Below are 18,975 nucleotides of genomic sequence, written 5' to 3'. Positions count from 1 at the left end.
CCTAACTGGGCATGTGCAGACCCTGCAGGCTTTTATATTTAAATGGAAGCTGCTGGTGCTGCTTTTTGCTAAGCTGGAGAGGGAAAAGAAGCAATCTGAGGCTCTACTGAGAAATCCTACATTTCACATAGTTCCAGAGTAGAAAAGCTGACATCCTGCTCAGTACTAAGGGAAACTGGGGTTAAATGTTTAAAATTCAGAGCAGAGCTTTTTTGTGACATCTGTCGCTTTTGGAAATTGCTTTTATTTCATCCGATGAATATTCAATCCATTCGAAGGGGCATCTTTTGCCCCCCTCAGAACCCCAACTGCACCAGTACTGTGGAGTCCCTCAAGGGTGTCTGGAATGATACAGAAGCTAATGCCTACAAACTGGTGGACCTGCCTCCTGTAGCCCCAACAGTAAGTGTGGCACTAAATAGTTTTTCTGTGGATAAAAGCTATAGCAAATAGTTCTGCTGGTAAAAGTTGCCATTAAGGGACATGGACATCTAAGGTGTGTGTTGCCTGCTCACATTTAAAGGTAGCAATGCTCTAACAAACAACATAAAAGGAAACTTAGGAAATGTCATTTTTTGAGATTCTTGTAACGATTTTAACGTTATTGTCAGCAGGGTTACATGAGCAGATGATGAAGTGGAGTGTTTAATGTTAAAGTATATACAGTATATTGTAAAACTATCAAACATAGTCCACTCCTGAATGTGAAATGATTGGCTCAGCAGTTTAAACACAACCACCAAACCCAGGACAGTTCTATAGTAGGCTGTTGGTACAAAGAAAGGGTGTACCTGAATTACAAGAGCTGCTATTTTCGGTCACCTGTAATGAAGTCTGGTTGGAGTTTTTCCATGTACTTCCATGATAAGTTCTACCAGAGCCTTTTTTTTTTACAATTGTTAAATTCTAAATAGAAGGAAACTGCTTTTTTAAAAAGCTTGAGGGTGAGGAGAATCTGTTGCACTGAGATTTCACGGAGGTTTATTCATTTGAGGAAATTAATAAAATGAGAATTTCCTCAGGTTTTCTAAAAGTCCTACAGCAACCAAAAACGAAATTAAAAAAAAGTAAAAAGCTCTTCATCAGTGCATCATTCTGGTTGCTCATATTTTGAAAATGTGTCTGCAAACACTAGTAGGAATGGAAGTTCTCTTTGTTTGCTGTTTAAAGCAGCAGAGTACAACATTTTCTTCAGTAGCAACAAGTATCTGGACCATTTAAAAAACATTAATAGAAATGGGTTCAAGCTGCAAAATTCAGTCATAGATTTTGTGAGCACTCATACTTGGTTTGGCCCAGTATAAAACAGGAGCTGTTTGCATAATTTGTGTTCAGGTTACAAACACCTGAGGGAAGGGGGGGTACTGAATTAGGTGTTTTGGTTTAGTCCAATATTTAATAGAGCAGAAAATATTTTCTTATTGATGTAATTGTATAGGAAGAACAAAGTTTGATTATTACTTTTTTCTGTAACAAAACTGATATGCACAATGTTTTAGAGGCCAGTAAATAGGTAACTTCTCTGTGCCAAGGAGCTTACAAGCTAAATTAGACGGATAATATGAAAGAGGATAGCAGACCACAGCATAGAGGGTGAAGAGAAATGAGAGAAAACAAGTGGAAAAGGAAAAAGTGCTTGACTGAGATCATGATTTCCCAAAAAACTTCAGACTTTCTCTGCTGAAAGACCTTTAGAAATCAAACCACTTTGCTTATATTAAGTTCTTTTATCGTTAAAATTTCTAACAGTTTTTAACTTATACACAGTTCTGCTTAACAGAATGCTAGAGCGACTGCATATCTTTTTCAGGATTTAGAAAAGAATCTGAGATGCAACACTAGTTGCACAACAGGACAAAAATCATACAGCAGAGAGCCTCACTGCCCACTAGACATTGGGGCTTAGAAGTTGACGTCACCCTGCTGAAACCATAATTGCAGTAGGATTACTTTCTTTGCTTCTGCTCCTAACCACAAAGAAAATGCCTATGAAAGCAAGCTCTGAAAACAGATCAAGGAGATGTGAGGAGTAACATGTTTTATCAGACATATGGGGCCTATTGCGATGGCAGAACCCATAGCCGACGTTCAGAATTTCTGCTTTGTTTATTTTTCTGGGATGTATAATTTGCTCCAGTATAAAATCATAACTTGTAATAAATCTGGATGACTAAACCACCCTAAACTGCACAGGGAATTCCCCTGTCTCCGTTAGTATCAGCACCCAAATTTGGAGCAAGAAGAAGTGCCAGTTATGTGATTGAAACTTATTACCAAAATCTGAGGTATTCTTGGAGCCAGGCTATATACTCTGTTAAAAATGGGCACTTCTCTGAACTTGTGAATTCAGTTTGAAGCTAATTTATATCAGGAGGGCAGTAAGATCTTAGTTCCTGTTTGTTTTTTTCTTTTCTTGTTTTATCTTGTTATACATACTAAATTGAATGCCAAATTCCTCTAGTATCTCTGAGAGGAGTACTTGCAAAATGCCCTGATCCTGCTCTGTTTACTTCACAAAGCCTTTTCAAATGCTCTGTATAATTCTAAACACTGTGGACCAAACCAGGTCACTTGCATACAAAATCATGCTGTCATTTTTAAAAAAGAGATATACTTCTCAAATAAAGCCATGTGCACATAACAAGGCTTAACACGTGTATGCAGAGAGGGATACTGAAATACATTCAAGTCCCAGGACAATGTCCTGAAGATTCAGTTTCCCTGTAAGTGAAAATTAGATCTTGCATCATATCACTACTATTAGGAAAGTGTGAAAAGTAGAAAATCATTTCTTTACACATAGAAAATAAATTTATGAACAAACAGTTTCATATATATGTCTGTTGCTGCAGACCTCATTCCCAACTTCAGTGGGACTTTTTAATAACTAAAGTCTCCAGGATAAGACTTGTTAAATGTATGATTTTTTTTGGTTTACTGAGCTGGAAAAATAGAACTCTCTCTTCTGAAAATAGTTTGCAATTTATTCACTACACTTTTCCTTCTGTGTCACAGAGAAGGAAATGCCAGCGGGAAGAGTCAGACTTTAAAAGGGTATGTGTTCTTTCATTCCTGCAATTAAATTAATTTATTCAAAGGTGAACTGAACTTTTAAAAGCTCACTTTAAAATAACTGCTTAAGAGTCCATCTTATTAGAAAAATACATGTAAATGCAGTGCAGACTAGTGGTTAGAGCAGGGAACAGGCATCTGGGACTAATACTGGTTCTGCCAAAGACACTCACTGTGACATGGGGGAACTCACTTAGGGCACAGTTGTGCCTGGTCTTCTGCAGGTAAGGCTCCTCCCATCCTCTTCTCTCACACCTTGTACCCATGTACAGGGACTGGACAGGATCCCATTGAAGAGTGCAGGTCCTCTCCCTTCCTAGCATCCTTCATGAGTGGTAGATACCCTGGCTGCCTGAAGTTTGCCCCTCTTCTTCCCCAGCACTAGCCAGCGGATCTGGCCAGGCACAGAGGGGTGTAGACATTGCCCCCTTTTCGGGGTAGTCAACCAGCTATTGCATTCATTCCTCAAAGGTTCCTAGAGGAATTCTGCCTTAATTATAACCCTTTAGGGCCACTGATATTTCATACAGAACAATAAGGGTCTATATCTTTTTGACCTCCAGTGTCAGGTCTAGAGGAGTGAGATTTGGACAAACTTGTCTGGCTATCAAACACTTCCTTTTCTCCCAACCCCCAAAAGTAACCCAAGCCTCAGAAAAGCTTACTGCATATTAACTAAAAATATATTCACTTCTGTTTTAGATGTTGTGTTAGAGGACATTGGCAAGTATTAAGTTCACCCCTCAGAAAAAAAATACTGTTCTCCCTGTTTCTACTCCTTGTCTTCTGCAGAGTACCATCCAAACACCAGCCTTCACTGCAATTACAAATATATTCACTCTATGTTTTAGGTAGTATAGGCTTGATCCTGCACTCTTGTCACACTCCAAACTTCCATGGATGTCACTAGGAGTTAAGTGTCCAAGGAATGTGTGATATGCATTCACATCAGAAAACCCAGACTTGTCCCTTTCTTCTAGTGCATCCACAATGACACACTTAAAACTGCTGGAAAGAAAGGTATGCTAACATGATGAAACTGGAATTCCCTGCCACAAGACTCTATTGAGGCACAGAGCATAATGAGATTTAGAAAAGGATTACACATTTATACGGATAATAAAAGTATCTTCCTTTAGGGTTATCATATACAAGAGATAAAACAGCCTTCCAGCTTCAAGGTATAAACCAAATGTTAAACTGCCTAGGGTGAGAAGAAAACTACTTCTATAACTTACACCTTTCTCTAAAACTTATGGTACTGGCCACTGCCAGAGGTAGGACAGTAGTCTTTGGCCTGATCTGGTATGGCATTTTCTATATTCCATAGCAAGCAAACAATACCTAACTAAGCCTCCAAACCAAATGTGGTATGACTGCCAGAGCTGAAAACCTTGAACAAATTGCTGTGTTATTATCCAGGTTTTCATATATGCTTCGGTATTACTGTAAAACTAACCTTCACATTCACACATATCCCTCAAATGCAGTCCACACCTAGATGATTTGATTCTATGGCCCTTGCGTTGGTATAGCCCCTGTAATGGAGTGGGCTCCCTGCAATCTATTTCCTCAATGATTTTCACAATGTCAATATTTGTGTTACTGAGAGATGTGTAACATTTAATTGTCTAATACAATACGAAGGAAGCCTGCTTTTTCCCAATGAATTGTTTCTGCAGATTTAGTACCATGCTAACACATCCTCAGCACAATGAGCCTGTATGTATACTCAAAAAGAAAAGGAGTAAAGGAGAAAAGGAGCTGTAGCTCACGAAAGCTTATGCTCAAATAAATTTATTAGTCTCTAAGGTGCCACAAGTACTCCTTTTCTTTTTGCGAATACAGACGAACACGGCTGTTACTCTGAAACCTGTGTGTATACTGGCACCCAGTGGTAAAAAGCCTCAGATGCAAGTGTCTTTATTCCCTTCGCTCTTGGTTGGCTCAAGGAAAGCTGAGGGACATTCTTCACCTGCAGGAAGCCCTTAACCTTTCAGCTCACAGTTTTAGTTTCTCCATAAAACACTTGATATCCTGAGCCACGTTATATGAAACAAAAACAGCAGTGTCTGTTTTAAAGGGTAAAATATGTGGTATGCTTTGTTGTTTTTCTTGCCTCCTCTATAACCTGTATAGTGAAGGAGTGCTCCATAGAAGAATACATAAGGGAACAGTGCTATATAGAAACTCAATCTAAATGCTCCCACAGAGTTATGCAATCAACGGGTAAGGTACCTGTAACCTTGCCTTGACAAGGACCACAACAATGGTTACTGCATTCTTTTTTAAGTACTAATACCTTCAGATGACAATGGGGAACAGAGACTAAACAAGGCCCGTGTGCTGTGGAAACAATAGAGAAAAGCAATATGAATTGTCTTACTTCTTGATTGTCCAGCTGACCTGATTTCCTTAAGCAGTTTCTCTCCCTCCTCCTCCTCCTCCCTCCCCCGCGGCTTCTTTTGACCTATAATTCTATTTAGAAAATCTAGAGCCAGATTCTACTCAGTGATGCAAACATTTTGTTCCCCTACTGATGTCAATGAGAGCTATGTATGCTAACCCAGTTTTGAGCGCTTAGGACCTGATCCAATGCCTTTTAAGTCAATTAAAGTCTTTCCACTTTCTTTTGATAAGGCCCTTACTTTTCAGGAAAAAATATGAAATGAAAAATGTTTTAAAAGTAGGCATTATCCTCCTAAAGAATGGCAAAAATTAGATTATAGGATCTGAGTCCCAAACATTGGGAAAATTCAGATTGTAATGTAGATCCACATTTTGTGACTTTGGCCCATCTTTAATACCTCTCTACCAAAAATTTTTCTTTTGCCATTTATTATACATATACTTGTTATTAAGCCTTGACATTTACTTTTGGTCCTGAGTGATTTCCTTCCTAGATGATTTGTTTCCAAACTTGTATTTTCCTTTAAATAGCCTTCCTCTCTAATTGGACTTTACTTATTCATTGTATATGATCGTTTTTGTACTTAATCCTGGCTTGTAGTTATTTATTATTTTAATTCAAATCAAAGGCATTTTTGCAATTTGTTCTTTTTAACCATGACAAGTTCCTTCAGTTGTTGTACTTCTATTATCATGACCAAGGTCTGTGTAAAAAGACAAATACAGGAAAAACCACAGAAAAAATAGAGAACTGGTTTTTCATATAGAAAACCTTAATCAGGTCTGTGTATTATAACAATTAAAAATGTTCCAATCTCAGTTTTACTGTGTTAGAAAAGGAGATTTATTTTCTCCTTTAAAGTAATTTGAACGCAGACCCCTATTATTGATACAGTATTTTGTGTTACTGTACTGTACTGTCTGAGGGCCAAATTATGCAATCTCTACTCACGCAAAATCCCCATTTATATTTCTATGCTATGTGGCTGAGTCATACTTGCTGTAGAAACCTAAACTGTGAATTTCTCAACTCTTATGAAATTAAATGGTCAACCTTAATGTAATATTAATATTTTCCCCTACAGATAATCTGCCACAACCATGCCTCAGACAGCTTGCCATATGTTTAAATCCCATTAATGTAGAAACACCAAGGAATGTGGCTTACTGACTGGTCTAGCTGCAGGTAGGTCCTCTGTAAGCAAGCAGTGATAATCACAATTAAAATTCCACAGCCACTCCTGTGGCCAGGTTTGGCTATCACTTACACCAGTCTAAATTCAAAGTATCCCCATTAACGCTAGCTGACACAGCCAACCTCAGAGGGCTAATTGAGAATAGAAGGTAGCCACTATTTGCATAACGTTCAAAATAATTGGGATGCCACTGACACAAAAGGGTACCACCATAGCAATGAGTGCCATGTTATAGAAGGAAACTAGAGGGGGAGACTGTGAGGTAAAGTCAGGAGGGGTTGGCCTCGGCCCAACTCCAATTAAGGTTGCCACCTGACCTCTTTTTAACCAGCCTGGACAGTTTTTCTCCTGAGTTGCCGGACTCAGGTATTTTCAAATTACTTGTAAGTTTCAAGTGAACCCCTCCTCCCAGCACATTGCAACTGGCAATCATAGCTGCATGCACATAGAGGGATGCCGGCAGCTGCTTCAACTACAGCCCACAGGTCCCATAGCATATGTCTACACTGTAATGTAAGACCAGGGTTAAGGGGACCCAGGGCTGGACCATCTACACTGATTGTAATCCCTAGGTTAAGAATTGTCTAGCCCAGGCTTGAACCCAGGGCTCTGGTATCCACACTACAGCACATATACCTGAGTCAAATCAACCATATCCCAGATGCCCTAGTGTTCTCCCAAAATGTGGTCACTCTAGCCCTTTGACTGTGGTGCACCATAGGAAAACTTTTCTGTCCTCCCTGCACATTACAGGAGGTTTGAATAGACCACCAGCACACCCTGCCAAGGAGTCATTTTGGTCTGCACGCTTCCAGTTAATGTAGCCAACAACATGGAGGATGCATCTTTCGAAGAACTTCTGTTGCTTGTGCTTTCATCCTGTGACAGGAAACAACATTTAACCATTGCCAGGCAGGCCAGCTGCCATTACCACACCAAAATACCAGAAACAAGAGAACCTTAAAGAAAAAAGTGCCATGGACAAGTGCAAACAATGAAGCCATGTACAATACAGAAACCTCCCTACTGTTGACTGTCTCCTACATTCTCCTTTCCCCATGAACCTGGCACTGGGCAGGAGAGGGGTGCACTCAACTGCATGGGCCACTCAAGCTGTTTCTGGTCTGCATCACAGTACCACTGAGGGGCTCAGGCCATGATATGGGTAATGCAGCAGGAGCTGATGCTCTTGCGGCCAGTAGTGATATGAGCCACTCAAGCAATCCTTTCTGAGGAGCTCTGTCCCCCTCCCTCAGCCGCTGTTCCTGTTCCAGGAACTGTGAAGCGAGTGCCTGTTCCTGTGCTGAAACCCTGTCCTCAAACTGTGCAGCCAACCTGCCTTTCCTCTGGCTGTAATTCCCTTTGTCTTTGGTACTGGACCTGTATGTTGGCCCTGTCCAGAACTTCAACCATAAATTCATCATGGAAATGCTTTCCCTTGGAATGGTCTGTGAAGGTATCTGGGGACAAGCTTGCACTGAACTGTGGGTGAGCTGTGGAGATGCTGCAGCCAGGAGATATTGAGGGGCCTGGAACAGGACAGGACACAGAGGGTTATAGCCTTAAATACCCCAGAGAAGGAGCACAGAACAAGTCCTTGTGAAACTTCAAGGACATAAAATGTTACTTTTCAAGACTGAACTTTAATAGATTCTAAGAGGGATGCTTTAAACCAAAGAAGCTCCTTGGACATGGCCTGATTAGTCACAGCGAAATAAGTGCAGAGATGTTACTTTTCAAGACTGAACTTTAGTAGATTCTGAGTGGGATGCTTCAGACCACAGAAGCTCCCTGGACATGGACTGATTAGTCACAGCGAAATAAGTGCAGAGACAATGGTAAGTTTAAAAATTCAAAGCTGTTTTCTTTCCCCCTAAAAATTGCAGAACTACTTGGGGTTGGGGGGCGGGGGCGGAGTCAGTGGCCATGTCACAAAAGCTTTTTCTATCATTTTAGGCCTTCCACATTTTGGAGGACTTAACAGTTCTTGTGGGGCCCAGTTGGCAAAGGGCGATGTTATTCCAAGCGGTTGGTGGGAAACCTGCAGTGTGTGCAATCGAAGTATTCAAACGTAAAGTGACAGCACATCTATGGGCAGAGTGGATCGGTCAGCTACTAAGGAGGGCCTGGAAAATAAGTCCTTCCCTGAAATGTGACGAACTATCTGGAGTTCCTGCTTCAGGACAAGTTTGCAGATATCCACAAAGGGATATCAAATGATTTTGTCACCTATGGACTCCATTTAACTAAAACGGACTCGATTTGTAAATGGAACACACTGCCCCCTCCCCCAGTTCACTGTTTCCATGTGGTTCGTCAACTGCTGAGTGGTTACAGAGCGGCGTAGGTACAGACATGGCAATGTAAGGTTACTGTTTTTAAGAAACAGGAATGCCCTAGCAAAAGTCTGTGCCTTCCCAGTAAAAATTCACTTTCGAGGTGTGTTTACTGTTTGCATTTCCTGGTCACCATTTTGAACTCCACGGAGTAACAGGGGGGAAGCCAAGGCACTGATATACAATCTGCCACTAGCAGAGATACCCTGCTAGCTCGGGCTTCTAATAACTTTGGCTTTGGGTCCTTTGGGGGGCATCAAACAGCTCCTCTGAGTACAGCCCCACCAGGTGCCGCTGCTGCATCTGTATCAAAGGCTCCTCTGGATCTAGTTTCAACAACAGAGTCATTTTGCTGGCCTCACTCTGCACCTGCTGCTGGCTCTCATTGGTCCCCATGCTGGATTCAGGGGCCAGCAGAGTACCATCCCACATGGGCAGGCTAGCATGCACCAGCATTGGCTCTATGCAGTCAGATCCCAGTCAAACTCCTAAAATGGACATGCTGTCAGCAAGTTGCCTGAGGTGTGGGTCTTGTTTTCCTGTACACAATCTTCAGCTGCTTAATCTGCTCCTTGCACTGGTCACACCATTCCAGTAAATTTTCAGTGCTGCCAGCTTCTTCGCTATTTGCTGGTATGCATGATCATTCTTGGTGCTCTTATTAAAGTCCACTGTTTTGAGGGCCTTGTACCAGAGATTTACCAAAATCTGGCTGTGCTCCCACAAACAGGAAGCAGTGCACTTTCCAAAAGACTTCTGTTCTGTCTCCATTGCAAACACAGATGTCTCTGAGGTATTTGCACCTTGGCAGTCAGAAGGGTTAAATGCCGACTCACCAAACTGCTGCACTACACCAAGGGGGGCTGTTTCCATTTCCCTAGAGTCGATTGTCCTCTCTATCCCAAGAATTGCCAAAGGAAATTGGTCCATGGGACTGTGGGATACTTTTGGGGGACTCCCAGAGCATGAGTTCAGTGGGGCAGCATCTACACTGAAGAGCAAGAGGGCTGAAACTCTGGGTCCCAGTTTGATGCAAGCTCGGACCCTCAGCCCCCACAAGATCCTGTGACCCTAGATCCAAGTGCAAGAGATTTGCGTGTAGATAGAAGGAGTTTTAGGTCAAGTCTGAGTCTGGGCTTACATTGCAGTATAGGGTATGACACTGCAGTGTATGCCCAGGGTTTGAAATGAGGCTCAAGTCTAACTCCCTCTTCTATCTATCCCAAATTGCTCTAACCCAGGGCTCAGACCCAGGGTCCCAGGACCTCGCTAGGGTGGAAAGTTGAGTCTGCATCAAGCTGGGACCCGGGATTCTAGCCCTATTGCTCTGCAATGTAGATGCAGCCCAATGGGATTCATGCTCTGAATACTCCAAAAGTATCCCACAATCCCATGGGCCTATGTTTTTGTCCTCTGGACAGTCATGTTTGGTGGACAGTCAAGTTTCCCCCCCCTTCACCAGGCACAAACTTAGAGTTGTCAGGTTGTGGGTGGGCACTAGGAAGTCTGGGATATGGGTGGTTGGACGCGGGTCTGCATAATGCAGTGTAGCCCGGGGTGGGGAGGGGCACAGGCAAGTGTGGGAGTGGGTCCCACAGAGGGGAAGAAGAGAGGGTCAGTTGGGTGCCTGGGAGGGATACGGGGGAGTTGCAGTTTTCTGCCTCAGAGGTGGCAACCCCATGTCCTAGCTGCCTCATCCACTGGCAGGCCTCCTTTATTAGGATGGCTGCTATCAGTTAGTTCTAGAACAGATAAGGAGTGTTAGGATTAGCTGGCAGCTAGTGCTGGCGGGAAGTAGGCCTCTTCCTACCACTCCACCCCCACTTGCCAGGAGATGCATATTGTCTGTTCTGCATTTCTGGGAAGACTGCTATCCCTGCCCTCACCATACCACACAACACTCTTGAGAACCCTACTTTCCATCCCTTCTCCTGCATTCTTGGTAGGAGATGCTCCAGCTGAGCACTTCCATATCCCTCTTAACAACATTAAACATGACAATTTAGAGACATGTTTTCCAGCTGCTTCTACTAGTCTGGCCTGCTCCTGTACTGCACAGGAAATGGAACACCCCTTCCCTCTCAATTTGTTGGCAATCCTGCAGATAACTGCTGGGAGTGGAGAGCTCATACCTTCCTTCCTTTCCCCTCAGGGATTTGCTTGGATCATCTGTATTTACAGCAGGGTCAGCCTGCACAGCACTCCCTTCTGTCTCACAGCACCTTCTGGCCCCTTGTCTGTACCCAGATGGAGCATTGATAAGTAAACAATGGTCCCATAAAATAGAAGGGTCTTCCACCCTTTCTGGGCTTAGTTCTTTTATGCTTTCTTACAGATCACTGATTCTCAGGGTTCCCCAGGCCCACCAGTCTGGCTCTTCACAAGGTAGATCCTTATTTCCAGACTATTTCCTGGCCACCTGCCTGGGGTTTAACATGGCCACATGCCTCCCTCATGCTGTCCTATCCCCACACGACTAGTCACAGGAGAGAATCCCCCTCCTGCAACACTCTTCCCCAGTGGGGTTCTCCTAGCCTTTTATGACTCCTTCCCACATGGATCTGATAATTGACCCAAACCATCTGATCCCCAGCTGATCAAGATCAGCAAGTAAAGTCATGAGACAGCTACTGACTGGTCACAGGAGAGGCTGTGATCTGGATAGTAGGCATCCTGTGCTGGGCTCAGAAGTGGGTAGCTGCATGTCAGCAAGCATCTCAACTGGGCTTTATTCTGGACCAGTCTGATTCTTGCAGTTCAGTAATCATGGCATGTGATGGCATCAGCTAACTCCCTTGAATTATGAGCTGTGATGACAGCACCCTCACCACCCCAAAGTTATTGTTCTGCATCTCAGAGTGGGAAAAGCTTGGTTGTAGATAAGAGAACTGAGCTGTTAATCCATGTGAAACAGGATTGCTCTTTGCTTTTTCCAGAGATCATATTAGTGTGGTCTGAGCTACTACTATTTTGGCACATGCAGATCAATGGCAGTGGAATAGGTGCAGAAAGATATTAACTGACCGATGAGTTTTAGCTCCTTCATCTAGGGGCCAGAGGTCTGATTCTGAATCACAAGAGCATTACCTATGATGGCTATGGGCTCTTTTGACCAGGTGATGTGCATCTCTTGGACTGTGAAGCCAATATTTTCAATCTGGATATACCATCTTGGACTGAGAACTGGTGGCAAGGCTATAGGCATCTGTGGTGGCTTGTCCTGGCATCAAGAGTTAAATTCCTTTTGGGGAGGATTAGAATTATTGCAAGAGAATAGATCCTTGACCTCACCTATGCTGAGGTGCAAAATACCCTTTCCTATTATTTAGACATTGACTTGTTTATGTCTGAAAGAGGTTAGGTCCCCGTGTAGCACAATTTGGGATTTTCCTGCAAATTAGCTAGCATGGGAGGACTGTATCTTGCCTATGCTTCTGAATTGTGCTGATCCATTAGGACCATAGAAAGTTACATGCTCAGGGTATGCATGTCAAAAGTGGGCAGGGTGGTGACATTTTGGGTATCATTCCCCTTCCATCTTCCACTGCTATCAGGTCACCATGCCTCTTAGCTGTTATTGTCTAAGTCACAAAGTTGGGGCCATGATAAAAATGGAACTTGTATTGAACACAAATGTTTAAAAAAATGTTTGTTTGTTTTTTTCAATCCTCAATTTAATCTGTAAGGAACAGTGTTGTTCACCACTACAAGGTAATCAGGTCATGAGGGTATTAGTAATTCAGCACTGGTTAGTCAATGGGAGAAACCAGATTTCTACTCTATTAAAGTCTTGAATAAACAAGTGTTTATCGACTGGACTTACCATTTTCACTAAAGATGTGTAATATTTATTTATTAGAAAACTAGCCAATGATTTAAGGAAATAATAGAAATCAAACTTTACCACAGGCATTGAAATTCTCATCGGATGAAAATTACAAAGAACAAACTTGCTGTTATTTACAGCATTCCTTGAGGTCAAATGCAATAGAGTCCCAGTGTATTTCTGTCAACTATTATGTATTTTGTTTTGTTTTTGTTTGCTCCTTTAGATTTTCCAATCTCTGAAACACTAAACTGGTAGTAAAAACAAAAAAATGGCCCTTGACTCAAATGTTGCTGATACAATCATGCCTGCCATGTTTATTTGCAAAAGAGGAATAAAAATAAATGTAATTTGAAAGGGATTAGTTTACTCCAAAGTGTTTGTTTTTATCCAGCTTTTAACCTCCTTTATCCATCTCATCTCCCAGAAGAATAGCAGATGCTAGCACATTCAGTTAAGTACCACTGTTCATTTATGAATTCCTGCTTGTTCTGTAGGAAATGACAGTGCAAGAGGTTCCTCATGCCTTCCCTACACTGGATGTTCCAGACCATGCCCACTACACAATTGGAACTGTCATTCTGATGGTGGGGATCACCGGAACGCTGGGTAACTTCCTGGTCATCTATGCTTTCTGCAGGTACATATACATCTCGTTTGTTCTGTGTGTCTTAAATATTCCTGTGGATAGACTTTAATACTGGTGGGATTGTGTTAAGGAAATGTGGTACAGGAACACTATCATTATGATTGTACTAATGCAAACTAATGAGCTGTGCATCAAAGTAACCCAGATCCATGGCCTTGTATTTCTTATCTTGCATATGAAATAGGCCTTAATGAAAGGTGAAGTATAATTTGCTGCTAGTGGTTTTGATAGTGGAAGTATCCCAAACCAATCTCTCAGATTTTCGTTACAACTCCCTGTGATAGTTATGCAATATCCTGGATAAACCTTATTGAATTAAGTTAAACCTTATTTAATTAAGCTGAATACATTTGGGAACCATTGTATTTAAAATGCAATTGTTTATGTGTTATTGTGAGATTGTATGTAACTTCTCTAGGTGGAGGGTTTATGCTAATGTAATTCCTCTGGATATCAGCCCTTTGAAGGCCTGTTACCTATTCACAGTCTCTTCAAAGGTTCAGACTGGATTCTAGAGACCAGTGGACAAAGAAAGGATGTTGGGATAAATAACCTGGTGGTAAACTGACTCAGGGCTTTTTGTTCAGATCCAGCAAATGGACAGGACTTCTGGTCCATAGAGGGCCCCAATCCTTAGGAAAGGTTTGGAAGGACTTTGGCCTATTAAGGCCCCATAAGACTGTGAGTGATGAAGTAGAAACCACATGAAAACCTTTGGGTAGGGCTTTCAAGGACTGCTCCTGCCAGAGGCCATGTTGAAGGGGTGATCTCTGGTGAACTTTTAGCATGCGTGTAGGTTCTTTTATTGTTTTTAGTGTTTTCTCTATAATGCTTTTCTCTGAAGAACAAACTGTGCTTGCTCAGAGAGAGCTATGTGATAACTTATAACAGTGGGCAATTCACCGTGATTAGTCTATGAAGAGAAAGCAAGTACGTCTGCTTAGACAGCCTGTCTTCCGATGGGAATAACACTTCAGCCTGGGAACACCCTGGTCAGATGGGACAGAGATGCAGATCTCCACCCAAGTGAAGAGATGGCTGGGGAGCCATAAGCCTAGGGGTGCTCTTGATGGACCATGGAAAGAGAATACAGGTGCAGTTGACCTGAACTATGACCTCCCCCGCATCTAACATTTTCTGTTATGTTTCATAGACTATAAGGTCAGAAGGGGCCATTTTGTGATCCTCTCGTGTGTGTCCTCTGAGGACAAAACTCAGGACCTTCAGATTATGAGACTGATACGCTGCCGACTGAGCTAGGCTGAACAAGAGCATTTATATCAGATATTGACCCTTCTGTGGTGTTTGAGACTTGGCCTGCCCACCCAGGAAGATGCTACCATACAGCCTACACAGGGTGGGGGAAGAATACTGCCGCAGCTGGGAGAAGACTAGAGCAGTATTGTGGTGTGTCCCAATCTGGAAGAGGCAGCTCAGCAGGAAATCTGGCAGCAACAGCCGTGTCTGTGGTAGGGGACAGGTGTGGGGCTGGCTGTGTCTCTCCGTGGAGTTATCTAAAAATGTAGAGGCGGGTGGGGAGACTAGAGTAGAACTGCAGAGCTGGGGGTGCACTGATACTACACATACCCACCATTGATGCGGTATCAGAAGTTGCATAGCAATAACAAACCACCAACTGCCTAAAGGAGTCAGTCTGTAAATAGTTACTGAGTATTTTGCTGCCCCTAAAACTGCAATTGCAACAGTGCTTTAAAATTGGTGATTGTGGGCTGGTCCAGGGAACATCTGCCAGTTTCTCTAGGAAAACAGAACCTCTTGAGACAGCCTTGTAATGCACAAAGATGGCCAGGGGCTGGAGGGGAGTGACTGAAATGATGTGTGCCCCTGGAACAGCTCTAAGTTACACTGGGGGCAAAACAGAATATTTGCCCTACACACTGATCCTCCTGGAATGCATCTTCTATGCTACAGCTCTCAGGAGGTGCAACATATTATCTGGCCAATTGTGTCTGAGACTGAAAACTCAGGAAAGCAGCTGTAGAGACATTAGATAAAGTGTCACAATTTCAAACAGAATAAAAAGCCAGAATCATTAAGTACTGATATTAAGAACTCTCAATAGCAAATAAGTTTGTACAAAAACACTACAGGACACTCTATTTTATGTTCGCGCGAATAATTTATGGAGGTGGGTATGTAATAAGTATGGCAATAGGTCCCTTCAAACTCAGTGCCTGGTGCAGTGAACTGCCTGTCATGGAGAGGAGTTGAGATAAAATAAAATGCTGCATGTGGTATAAAGTCAGCCTCCTTAATCCCCATATTTGGAAGTTGCTGTTAATCTCATTAGCAGTGGAAAATGTCCCCTCAGCTCTGCATGACCCAGATCTAGAAAATCCATAGAGTACATCAACTTTAATTTCCTGTTAATCATGGACACAGGGTGCAGTGGGTCAAAGTATTCAGAGAACAATGTCTTCTATTCCTGTTTCTGAGCTGGTTATCAAAACCAGTCCATATCCTCTACTAAGGCACAAAGAAGTGTAAGGAGTTTGCTATTAAAATGATGGTGTCTCATTTAGCTTCTCTCTTCAGGAAAATCAGAAGCCAGTTTGATGTAGCTTGACATATTCTACACCTTGATATTTGTGAAGCTGCCAGTGCTCACAGCAAAGAGCAATAGAGAGCCAAGGTGGGTGAGAGAATATATTTTATTGGACCAACTTCTGTTGGTGAGAGAGACAAGCTTTCGAGCTACACACAGCTCTTCTTTGGTTCATGAAGAAGAACTCTGTGTAAGCTCAACAGGTTGTCTCTCTCACCAGCAGAAGTTGGTCCAGTAAAAGGTATTGCCTCACCCACTCTAATATCCTGGGACCATCATGGCTACAATAACACTGCATACAGCAAAGAGCAATGGCATAATTACCCACAGATCAGCGCTTAGCAATGTTCCTTCTGATCTCTTCTCTGTAGGAGTAAGAGCCTTCGAACTCCAGCCAACATGTTCATCATCAATCTAGCTATTAGCGACTTCCTAATGTCCATCACACAGGCTCCAATTTTCTTCACTACCAGTCTCCACAAGCACTGGATTTTTGGCAAGAAAGGTTTGTACATATATCTCCTGAAAGATAATTTAGTTTGTTGTCCATGGTAATGACTTCAAGTTAAGAATTGACAGTATAAGTATCAAAGCTATGCAAAACTATAGTTACTAAAGCCGAAAGCACATAAAAACTGCCTGGTTTCAAGTTTTGTTGAGCATTCAGGACTTAGTCCAAGTTTGTCAAAAGGTTTAGAACAAGCTTGGGTCTGTACTTGGAGTTATTTATATTTTAGAGGTATAGATATGATAACAGCTGAAATTTGACAGTTTTCAATGAGTTTGATTTTGAATTTTGGACAGGTGTATGACAAGGAGTTGATACAGATGCAAAAATCAAAATTTGTTTTTATCTTTGTCCTTTAAAAAGCCAGAGGAAATTACACTAAAAACTACATTAAAAGAAGGGTATTTAGGTTGTAAAGTCAAGTATTAAAAAGTTAAGAAATGCCAGATTTATGATTGTCTGTGTGACCTTCAGTGAGCCCCTTTGTGCATGTGCATTATGATACAGTTTTAATTACATGATCACATACTTTTTTTTCTCTAGAATGTTTGTCTCCTTCAATGCAAATACTGGATGCACAAAAGGGGAAATCAAGTTTGCATGGGAAACCATAAATCTGGTATTTCCTAACTTCTGAGTGCTTGACTTTGCAACCTAAATTACTTTCTTCTAATGTAGTTTCTGTTTGTTATAAATATATTTACATCACGAAGTCTATACCATTACTGCAAGAATAGTGAGATAGAAAAAGGTCTTCTCTAATGTTTGATAAACAAACATACTCTCTCACAGCTCGCATTCACTCACAATCATCTCGCACCTGAATTTAAAAAAGAGAGGAATAAGGCCCAGGAGCACCTGCTCCCAGCATATCATCTGCCACTGGCACTAATTAACTAGAATATGGAATTTTTATCTTGATCTTTCTGCTGCTAGAAAGCCTGACAATAAATGTAAGATTTTACAATGTAAATATAAACCAAATATTCTCAGTGTGGTCAGTGAATATGCTTTGTATTTCACGCATTGGGTCTAAACTACCAAACATCCCTCATCAAACATGAGTTACTGTTGTTTATGTGACAGCAGTGCCCAAAATATGCTAAGTGAGAGACAGGCATACAGGAAAACACAGTCCCTGCCCCAAAGAGCTTACAATCTATAAAGACAAAGCCAGACAAAAGGTGGGTGAAGGGGATACAACATCAAGGAAAGTGATCTGGATAGGAAATGGAACATGATTTGGTTTATTTAAATATACATATGAACTATCCACCCCTGGTCCTTTCTCCCCCTCTCCCGCTTGGTTTTTAATGCGTGTCAGTTACCTTTTTATTTTAAACTGTCTACTTTCAGTGTCTAATCCTTGCCTCTTAAACCTTGTCCAACTATCCTTTCCAGTGACCCATCCCTGATTCTCCACAGGCTCAAAGCTATGTGCTGCTTCACTGAGCTCTCCCTTCCCCCTGCCTACCAACACCAGAGATTCAGATTTAAGGTGAAATCCTGGCTCCTTATAAATGAATGGCTAATCTCCCAATGAGTTCAGTGGAGCCAGGATTTCACCCTCTGTGTATGAGACAAATACACAGATCATACAGCCAATCTGATGGGGCCCATCTGTTATACGGCCTAAGCAAATCTGTGGAATAAAGACTCTTCAGGTGGGATTCACAAAGGTATTTAAGTGCCTAACTCCCACTGAAATCAATGAGAGTTAGGTACCTAAATACCTTTGTGAATCCCACCATTTGACTCTTTCCATGCAGGGGCTACTCTTCCTCTTGCTGCAATTATTTCTTGCATGCATGTGGTGCGGGAGGTGAACAAGAGGAATGGTATTGAAATGTTGGTTATTGTTGACTTGCTCATTAAATTAAGTAGATAATAACAAATGCTTGTTTCTGCAGTTCTTCATGTTACAAAACTGAAAAGACTATACACAGATGTATAAACAAACTGTCTAATCTCTAGAGCTGGCTGAATAATTAAAAGCAGACTTTTGAATATATTAATGAGTATGTGCTCTATGGGTGTTGTACTATTTGTATAATTGCAGATATTAATGAAAAAGTTGGTGCATCTCAAACACTTCATGAATTTACACGTTTTAATTCCCATTCCTCATTAATTATCTCTTAATTTAAAGATTTCTGTCCATCAGCAGAAAACAAACTGTGACCAATCATGTTCCACAAATAGCAAATAATTAAAGTAAACAACTGACAACCAATCCATTGTCTGAATTATTTATTGAAACTATGCTGACCTCCTCTTGGGATATGAGTTGCTCCATGGTATCTGAGTGACTACAGAAATACTTTTAAGTAAAATAGGTCTTTCCATGGGAGTTAGAGTAAAATGAAAACTAAATGAGCTGCCATGGGATCTCTGAAATACTCCCACTAGAAAC

The 18,975-nt window shown here is 41.8% G+C and overlaps 1 protein-coding gene across 1 annotated transcript in view; it reads left to right on the top strand.

Moving 5' to 3' along the window:
- Positions 1–255: 255 nt before the first annotated feature.
- The window catches only part of OPN4 (opsin 4), a 36,450-nt gene continuing 17,730 nt past the window's right edge, over positions 256–18,975 (top strand). The window contains exons 1-3 of the mRNA XM_073354916.1: positions 256–402; positions 13,337–13,479; positions 16,426–16,559. Coding sequence (XP_073211017.1) covers positions 256–402; positions 13,337–13,479; positions 16,426–16,559 — 424 coding nt within the window. The remainder of the gene's footprint in view (positions 403–13,336; positions 13,480–16,425; positions 16,560–18,975) is intronic.

Source organism: Lepidochelys kempii, chromosome 7, assembly GCF_965140265.1.
Source record: "Lepidochelys kempii isolate rLepKem1 chromosome 7, rLepKem1.hap2, whole genome shotgun sequence".
Classification (NCBI taxonomy): domain Eukaryota; kingdom Metazoa; phylum Chordata; order Testudines; family Cheloniidae; genus Lepidochelys; species Lepidochelys kempii.
Note: the sequence above shows the minus strand (reverse complement) of the source record. Positions and strands in the feature narration are given on the sequence as shown.